Source organism: Strongylocentrotus purpuratus, unplaced genomic scaffold (assembly GCF_000002235.5).
Source record: "Strongylocentrotus purpuratus isolate Spur 01 unplaced genomic scaffold, Spur_5.0 spur5_contig_717, whole genome shotgun sequence".
Taxonomy (NCBI): Eukaryota; Metazoa; Echinodermata; class Echinoidea; order Camarodonta; family Strongylocentrotidae; genus Strongylocentrotus; species Strongylocentrotus purpuratus.
In genome coordinates, this window is record NW_022145411.1 from 2357 (window position 1) to 12462 (window position 10106).

At 40.2% G+C, this 10106-nt stretch overlaps 1 protein-coding gene across 1 annotated transcript; it reads left to right on the forward strand.

Moving 5' to 3' along the window:
- Positions 1 to 4977: 4977 nt before the first annotated feature.
- On the forward strand, positions 4978 to 9083 carry LOC115929459 (inositol hexakisphosphate kinase 2-like; the record flags this gene model as incomplete). Its single annotated transcript, XM_030998426.1, has 4 exons — positions 4978 to 5169; positions 6008 to 6205; positions 8065 to 8255; positions 8925 to 9083. Coding segments are annotated over 4 exons (740 nt in total), but the record flags the coding sequence as incomplete, so codon positions are not given.
- Positions 9084 to 10106: the final 1023 nt, after the last annotated feature.

Genomic DNA, 10106 nt, shown 5'->3' on the forward strand with positions numbered 1-10106 from the left:
GGCCATTGTTGAGGTCTTTTTGCCATTCATGTGAAATAAATTTGCACACAAAGATGGCTGCAATGCAAATAGTCTATAGTAATGCAATTATCAAAACCCCTCCCCCCCCCCCCCCCCCATCAACCTTATGCGGGTATGTATTTAGTCACACCTACCCGGTATGGATTGAGATTTAAGTCTGATTTTTTAGTAATTTAAACAAGTAAAGCTCTGAAATTGGCAATATCTAGGTTATGTGAGTTTTAACGCCAGAGTTTAAGAATGGAAGGAGGTGGAGGACAATTGATGGGTGCATTTAGTGTTTACTTTTAAATTAAAAAGGTGGGGTTTTTTTTGTATCTGCTTTACCTTTAAAAAAATATGTTTTTGCTGATAAAATAAAAAAAAAAAAATTTGAGTGTGGCTGATCTATTGTTTTTGTGTGTTTTTGTGTGGCTTAATCAACATGATCACGGAGGGTTAATTGAAATCATTGTCTGGATGGGTTTATTAATTAAGGAGTACATTGTACATGAAACGATGGGGATTCTCCTGAATTAACAGGCGGAGTATAAATTATACTGTACATTCAAGGGCGGATCCAGGGGGGGGCCAAAGGGGGCCATGGCCCCCCCCCAAAACGAACCAATTTTTTTTTTTTTTTATGTGACATCGCAATGAAGGCAGGCAATGAGTACACCACCATCTTTTCCTCAAAAAAACATTGGTTAAAGTGTCAGAAATTGCCTCAGATCGCACCACAGAGCATCTAGATCCAAAAAATTTTCGGGGCCTTAAGCGGGCCCCGAACCCCACGCCGTATTTTTTTGACCCACTTTTTTGGGGGACCAAAAAAATTTTTTTGGCCCCCCCCAAAAAAAATTGTGTTCTGGATCCGCCCTTGTGTACATTGTGCGTGTAATTTGACTGAAACACTGATGAGTTTCTCGAACCACACAAACTCGAAAAGGACATTTACTTTCAAATGTTGGCACTTCAAAAACAAACTTATTGCTGACTTCACAGCGCAAATCTGAAATCTTTCGGTGGATTTCCATTTTTAAGAATACTTCTTTTTTGTTGTTGGAAAAGTGTGTAAGGATCGTTGGAGAAACCTGTGAGCTTTTGTTGCGTGTAGGCCTGGCTAGTCATACAATATTTTTCCACTTTTGCACATATGGACAGCTATACCTGCCCATTCAGCTACAACAAGGCCAAAGGAAAAAGTCTAAACTTTTTGAACTAATTTAATGCAAATTTGATGCTTTTGTTTGTAATTTGGTCTTTTGTTTTTAATCCTGATCGTTAGCTCCAAAATTAATTTGAGTGAAAAGAGAGTCAAGTAGATATTGTATTTTAGGAATGAACTGGGTGGGATTAATTTTTAAAATTCCAATCTGATATTAAAATCCGCCCACCACCCGTAAACGTCGCTGGCCCCGCCCCTAACATGGAACGTTATATTGACGTTGAGGGCAGCAGAATGTACACACGTACACGTACGTAGTACATGTAGTACACGTACGCGATCATAAAATCCGCCTTCACCATAAGAACGTTCGTCGCTGACTTGTGCAGCTGTGTAAATCACTCGCCTTTGAATTTCGAAAAAAATGAAGGTCGGTAAGTAACAAGCGATTGTTTTTTAGACATGTTTTTTAAAAAGCGAAGATTATGTGGAGGATCGCACTTTTACAAATGTAGTTTACTGTTTAGATTGTGATTGATAACATTTTGTTGTTGTCATGATTGTTTCATTCCTAGCCCATGCCCATAAACATAAATGTGGCCAATTTTAATTCACTGCCTACTGGACTACTTCCGTAAATAAAGGCCACACTTCCACCATGTACAAAATACTCCTACAAAGTCCTAGAACTATGATGCTCCCGCTAGTTCTAGGAGTAGTACAAAAAACATGTCGAACTTAGTCAAATCATGGTCAAATTTTGATTTTCACATTTCTAGGCTTAGTTAGCTTGAGTAACTCCAGCTGACAATGCTCATAGTCATATTCATTCACATTACATGTGAATGAATAAGAGCATGTCAGCTGAGTTACTCAAGCTAAGGCTTAGTTTTGCACTCGGAGCCTCGTACTTTCATAGTCATAGTTCTAGGAGTAGGCGGAGTACTTAGTTTGTACTGTAAAAAATTGTAGTTTATTTTTGCTTTTGAAGCACACTCACCCTCTTTATAGGCTAATCAGAAAAGTGCTGCCTTTTTCAGATGTCCAATTTCTTGGAATTTGTTCAAATTTTGATATGCAAACGTCATGAACGTGTGCAAACGAATCTGGAAATTTCATAAAAAATAGACATCTGAAAAATAGGCAGCACTTTTCTGATAAAAAAAAAATTGATATATTTTCAAAATTGTTTTGACCCACCCTGTGACCCACCCCAAATTTCAATTTTTAAACGCTGAATGACTATTCATAAAAAAAAGTGGTTATTTCGGCTTTGTTATGATTAGCTTTGCTGTGTCCAATGACAGACATGACAGACGATCTCGAATCCGAGGCCCTGGGTATTTGTGGGTTTTTTTTCCTAATTCTTGTATTATTTTTTTATTACTTTAATTTAAATGAAACTGAATTTCAATTTTCAGTATTTCATCTGACCCACCACCCAGAGTTTCCAAAAAAGATCGATTTTTTTTTTACGTTGACTATTCTGAATGGCCCCTACATCTTATTCAATTTTAACTATTGATAATGATATTAGAATGGCAGGCTCAGTTATGGGTCACTAAACGACCCGAAACTACCCTGCCTCATACCCCCTGTAGCGCCCCAAACCTGCAAAGCACACAATGGTTTATTGATTCAATGGTGAATAAAAACAATACATATAAAGCCAAAAAAAAATAGTTCTGCTTCCGAGTTCCCTGCCTACCTATTCTGACAGCCCTACCCTCATTTGTTATTGGGGGGGGGGAATGAGAAGGAAAAAACACCCAAAACCATCAATTACTACCTTTTAGTTTTACCCTTGACTCACGCAGACACCTCCATATGATCGTACAAACAAAAATTGCCCCCCAAAAAATCCCTACCTAGAACAAATTTTTATTTTTTTTGCCTAATGCAATGTATATATGGTATGCAATGTATACATTTGAATAGTTCAAATTCAGCACAGCCAAACATGTACATGTACATGGGTAGGCCTACACCGCGTTATGGGACGTTTTTTTTATTGTCCCCACAAAGTAACGGAACATGAATTGGGACACACATACTTGTTCTAGCATGTTTGTTATGGTGTAAATCGAGGATTTTCTATTGTTCCTCTTCCGTTTCCTTTGTTTATACTCTTTTTTGCAACAGCTCTTATTGGTTTGTACACGTTTTCTAACCGAGGAGTTTCAATTTGGTTCCTGTCCTCCATTCATGGATGATGTTGCACGTTGTTTATCCTCAATTTACACCATAACAAACGTTGTAGTGTGGGGAGTACACACGAGTTGTCCCATGGTACTTTGTTTGTACTATTTTTTTTTGCAACAACTCTCATTGGTCTTGTACATGTTTTCAACCAAGGAGTCCTCGATTTGGTTCCTGTCCTCATTCATCGATGATGTTGCACGTGTACTGTATATCCTCAATTTACACCATAAACAAACGTTGTAGTTGTGGGGAGTACGCACGAGTTGTGCCCATGGTACTATGGGCCAAGGGGATTGAAGACGCTGTGGGGTTGGGACAGCAGAAAGTCCCCATAACTTGGTCCTAATTTGCCTAACAATAAACAACTTCCCCATAACGCGGTGACGGACCACCCAGGGTGTTCCTAGACTACCTCAATGGAGGTAGGAAAAAAAACACTGGGCGGGCGGGAAAAGATTTGCCAGAATTTCCGTAGGGGCGTAAATTCTGTTCAATTTGCATGACATAAAATACTAATTTAATTGACCAGTGGACTAATTTACTTCCCTGGTAATAATGAATCCCACCATAGAATATATCGCAATCCTAATGTAGGGTTCCCAACACCGAGGGTGCATGATCAATCATAGGTATAATGTAGGTAAACATGTACATATATGTACGTATATTGTTCAAGGTGCTATTCTGGTTAATAAATGTGGAGCACTGGACCATATTAGGATTATATACCAGCAACTATTGTAAACTACATTTACATACATATTGTACAATGTACCTGCATTACTGCACCCTTATCCACTATTAACTGTGAATATCCAGTGTATGCTTCCCACCCCTATTCATAGAATGGTGACCTTTCACTGTATCACAAATATCCAGACATCGGGATTCAGGGTCAGTATGATTGAATATTCAATTGTGTCTGGCCATGCACTGTAGGGCCAAGGCAATAGGATACTATAGTGGGCATAACCATGGAGGCAGGAATAACCCAAGGTCACTATATGTACATGTACGCAATTCAACAAATTCCATTGCCAACATATAGTTTGTGACCTGCTGCAACTTTGCCATTGTAAAATTTGTCATTCAAAGGAGGATTGAGGTGCCCAGATGTTTAGTAAAATTTGTTATTCAAATGAGGATAAGGTGCCCAGAGTGTTTAGTAAGTTTCTCCACAGCGAGCAGGTGAGGTCCGTTGTAAATTTGTTATGTTAATATTTCTTTCCAGTTTACATTCTGGACAGCTGGAATACGCCCATGGCTGCAAAACATGTTTTGAACGCAATAATGTTTAATCGAAAGTACATTCGTACAACTATCCTTAAAAACTGGGCATTTTTGTGTTTTTCTTGTGTTATTCGTGCGAGAACAAATTTTCCGTTTAAGACTGGCTCTCAAGATGGGCTCGCAACCACTGGTAATCGGTATAGACTGTCGTAGGCTTTTATGAATTTCTGTTAAAGCTTTCTTGTCTTTCAAATGTCTTTTACAGTATAATCTTTGTAGAGGTTACACGCTAACAACCTCATCACCGCAAGCAGCTCAAGTCCAAGACCACGAGACAAGACAAAGCCCGCCGGTCGCGTGTTAACGCCAATGACCAGCTCTTCACCTCCGAGGTGACAATGGAGAGTGCAGAGTGCGTGACCTTGTGCCCTTCGTGCACCAGGTCGGAGGTCACACTGGAATGATGAAGTACGACGAGGCCACCGTGTGTAAACCGGTCTTCCCGGCCGAGCTCCACTTCTACGAGATGCTCACACCAGAACTGGCCAAATTCACTCCAGCTTTCAAAGGTACATTTAATTTGGTAGACTTTGAAAAGTGATGTTTGATAACTTTTGATTTTTCCTATTACGCTTAACCATTTCGCGTTGGAGGACCCACATTTCTGTGTTCAAAGTTGAACATAGAAATTGACTGGAGCAGATTCCTGTGACCTCTGGATTCCCATTCCAGTGCTCTACCAACTGAGCTCTCCAGCCCTATGTTGGCGGTTACCCATTTATATTGTCAATATCTTTATTCATGGGGTGCTACAAGTACAATGTTCATGTATGTAGTTGTTAAAACAAGCAACTAAGTTGAAAGAAATTGTGTTTTATTTTTTTAGAGCACGGGACACACACCTTAATTGTCTTCAAACATCACCAGCGATAAAAACCTCAGTTTAAAAGTTAAAAACAAAAAGTGGATTTTCTAAATCATATTGTTTTCCTAAGGCAGGGTTGTTTGACAGTTGTTGAAACAAACTTGTATTCTCTGTCATTTTCTTTGTTGTTCCAAAACAGTTAGAACACACAATAAATTGTTTGTTTGGTTTTTGTTATTTTGACGAAACACATGAAACAGGTTTTAGGGACATTGCGTTTTAATGGTGATATTCTTTGAACGGATTGAGCAATTTCAGTAATTTTTTTCATCTACAAGTAGTTTCTGAAATTGGTTTTCCAGTCATTATTATTTTTGGTGATACATATTTTTTGAAATATGAAATACATTTTTGGGGGTGTTTGGGTTCCCCTTTTTTTTACTCACCCTGTACTACATAACATGTCATCTGAAAGTGAAAATTGAATTTTTATTTGTTTTGCTCCTACAGACCTGACTGTTTCATTTTCTTTATCCAACCAGGAGTTGTCCATGTTTTCGTTCAAGAAGAAGATGATGGCTCGTTGAGCGTCCGAGCCTACCCAATAAGGTCACAGCACCAGACTAGCACCGGCCCAATGTACCCCAGCAATGGACAAGTCTGGGTCCAGACTCGGCAGAAGAAGATGACAGGAAAAGTTCCGAGTTGTCACAGCAACAAAGGACAAGTCCTACGCAGCAGTTAGTTTGAATTTACATTGTTTTCTTCTTTTTTGGCCAACTTTTTGAGATATGGCAGACATAGAGGGAGCTGTTCGGTTTGGGTAAATACCAAAGTGTACAATGCCCATAAGGCCACAAAAAAAAATTCGGTCTCTGGTCAGACCAAAGTTCGGAACTGACGCGGCTTTTTTTTTTTTTTTTTTTTTTTTGTGCTTTTTTTTTTTTTTTTTCTTCAAGCTTGGATTGTACAGACAAAGTGGGTAACTATTTTGCTTTTTGGTGTCCTCATGTACATTGGTGTTCCTCCATAATTTGCCTTGGTGCTCTCGATCATTTGCCATGGTGCAATTTCCCATTCCTTGGTGCTCTTTGGAAAAAAAAAATTGAGGAGGTGCGGCAATAGAGGGCACTGTTGGAGCTACCGCGGAACAGTTTGGAAAAAAAAAAAAGATTGACGCGCATGATTAAAATCGACGCGCGCGCTGACCAGAGACCGACTTATTTTTTTTTGGCCTAAGCGGGCCCCGCAAGGGGTCCGGAAGCTCGCAGCGTGACCTTTTACTGTCGGGCTCTACTGTGCTGTACGTAACTCGTTTGTCATGATTAACATGTACGTGTATTCTTTTGTGTTAAATCAGAAGTGAGCCATCAGATAGCAAAGATTCCTCCAGTGAAGAGGACTTATTTGAAGATCACTCGGAGAGCAAAACAACTCGGCAGCAGTTTGAGAAGGGCAACCCGTGGGGAGTGCATCTGAACCGACTGCAGATGGCTCGCCATGCACAAAGACTTCGGCTCAAACAAGCTCCATAGTATCCTTGGCATATATCTCTGCAGACTTATTCAGCGAATGCAATAGAACGATTCATTAAACCCCTCTCAAAATTTACCAATCATAAAGGGCCATTATGTGCTGAAATGCGCCCAATTAGCTACAAAACGCGGGGTTTTTTTTTTTATGAAATGATGCTAATTGAAAAGAGCATTCATAAATACCTAAGACAGTTTAACCATTCTTATGGTGGAGAGCCTGTCATGTGGCTGGTCTTAAACGGATGATAAAGACATGGCTTGCTGGTCTTAAACACTTTCCAGTGTCACATGACGTTTTGACTCCTTTGAAATCCGGTGCCAGCACCGTTTTATTTGTTGAATGTTCACAGTCCTCACTTAGGCATGCGCAACACTACCAGTGAGTCAGTATTTCATAGTCCTACATTCCGCTACACTGGTACATTTGTGTTCTGCGCGACATCACGCAGTACGCGTGGTGCGCCCCAATCTCCATGTAAGAGTTGTTACCAGAGGGACTTACCATTGTATAGCAAGAGAAGTGTTTTGTTGATTGCAATCGTTGATAATATTTTTATTTGTTGACTTTACCGAAATATTTTGATTTATTTTTTTTGCCCAAAAAGGTATTTATAAATGGGAATAAATATGTGCTCGGTCGTTATTAAACGCTATGTTTAAGACCAGTTGGAGGTTGGATGCTGATAATTACACTCGCCTTCGGCTCAGGTAATTATCAGCATCCAGACTCCAACTGGTCTGAAGCAGAGTGTTTAAAACCTCCAAAGCACATGTATTCCCTCATTTAAACGTAGGATATTTTTGTGTTATTCTTGCAAGAACTCCTCGTGGCAGTGTAAAGTCAAAAATACTGTTTAAAGTGAAAGGCACGTGCACGTCCAGACTCTTTTCATTCTCTTGACAAAAACTTCGGCCCACATTTTCAGATCGAAGCTGTACAAGGAGACTGTTACCGGTAATTTCTGACAGTGACTTCCCTTGTAAAAGGGCAATTTTGTTTCTTTTATGCACAAAAACAGAGCAAAAACCATTGGTTCCACCTTTGCGATATTTTCCATTAACAGTTGAAACCCTTCCAGAGTTTATCCTTTTGGAGAATCTGACCTCCAAGTTTCGCTCCCCGTGCATCCTGGACGTCAAGCTAGGGACGAAGACCTACCACAAGGACCACTCAGAAGCCAAACGGCAGCTGCATATCGACCGCGATGCGGCAACCACCACGGCCACGCTAGGCCTACGCCTTTGTGGCATGCAGGTAAACATATTTTTAGAGTGTTGGAGAAAATGTTAAAGCACTATTGTTATTAAAGGTAGAGTCGACCATTTGTCATTGGTGCATTTTTTTCGTTTGAAGCAACAAAGTGCTCAAAATCTAAAAACGGGTGTTTAACAACTAACCTGATGAAGCGTTAGCTCTGTGAATGCTGTATATTTCGAGAAAACACAATATTCTGGATCTCGATTCCGATTCAAAAGTTGCTGAGTCATGGCACAATCCTCAAATCAGTATTCGGGACATGATTCTCATTCAGCCGATTGTTGCTACGTGATGTCACACACTGAACCGATTCTTGCTGATAATAACAAACTGCACACGTGTGTTTTGTGTCAACACACTTTCACCCATTCATGGATTTGCCCAATTACAAGCCAACTGCCAACGGAAATTTCCAAAAATGTGTCACTTGATGCATCTTTAATGTTTTCAACAAAATGACAGCATACGAGAATGAATAATTTCACAGGGAGTTTAGTGTCATTACTATCTTTAAACCAAGTAAGCTTTTTAACAATAATTTGGTCGGTTACTTTTTGGATAGAAGTCAGTGGTCTACTCTGCCTTTGAAGATCTTTGTCAATGCTATTTTTAAGTTATCAAATTCATGGCAAGTAATTGTAACTGTTTTCACGCAGTTGTAACCAGGCCAGCAAAGGCTCTTACAAATGCCGCAACAAGTACGATGGACGCCGCCTGGGCAAGGACGGCCTCCGGAGTGCACTACGCGAGTACTTCTCAACCAGCGACGAAGTCAGGATGGAACTCCTGCCTCCCTTTATTGAGAAATTGGAGGCACTCCTCCAAGTGGTTTCCTCGATCTCGACCTCAGCTTCTTGAGCACCTCCCTGCTCTTCATGTATGAGGGGGACGGGGACCAGTCGAGTAAGTCGCTGCAGGATACCAATGGAGACTCGCCGGAGTTGTTGACGGACCTCCGGATCATCGATTTTGCCAATTCGAGCGGGACCCCGACAGCATAACGGACATCGAGTCCAGTAACAAAGGATGCATCTACGGACTGGAAAACCTGCTTCAAATCCTGAAAGACATTCGGGCGGCGGGTAACCATTCCAGCTAATGAAAGCATCAGGACTCAGAGGAGAGGTTTTTTGCAAGCAATCTTACATTAACTGTGTTTAAGCAGTGTTTCTCTTTGTAAGGGTTTCCCTGTCACCGAAAATTGTGTAAAATTATTTTTTAAACCTTTCATGCCTTCTATTGTCGGTGATGAGATTAGAGATGCTGGATTGTTACTCGCAATATAGAAAGACAAAAGTGCACTAGTATACAAATGTAACATGGTTTGAGGGTAGATAGTCAATATTAGCTCCCCGAGGTATTGGAAGTTGACAAACTATTCGCCTCGGGAACTATTCGTAAACTTCTGGCTTGTGATCTGGCTGACAAGCACATAAGCTACATGCATGTAGCTCCTAGACTGATCAGCTTAATAAGGTGCGCGTGATGTACACATTCATCTAGACTCAATGTACAAGTAGCGTTTCACTCGTTAAAAATAAAAGATCAGTACATGCTTTCCAGAGATACATAATTTGTGCACCCTCGGATAACAATGGGTGAGTTTTTAGACGCTTGGAGGCAGAAAAACGCATCAGTCCTTCTCTGTTGTTTGTGTAATTTTGAACATACTGTTCTTTTTATCTTCCGCATGTAATAGTTGGGCACATGACAGCTGAAATAAATAATTGTTAAGATACACAGTTTCTTTGCTTCTATGGGCAATGGCAATTTTCTGGGGGTTATTTTCTCACAATTTTATGATTTTTTTCTCTCCACATAATGTATATTTTAGTTTTTAGCATTTTC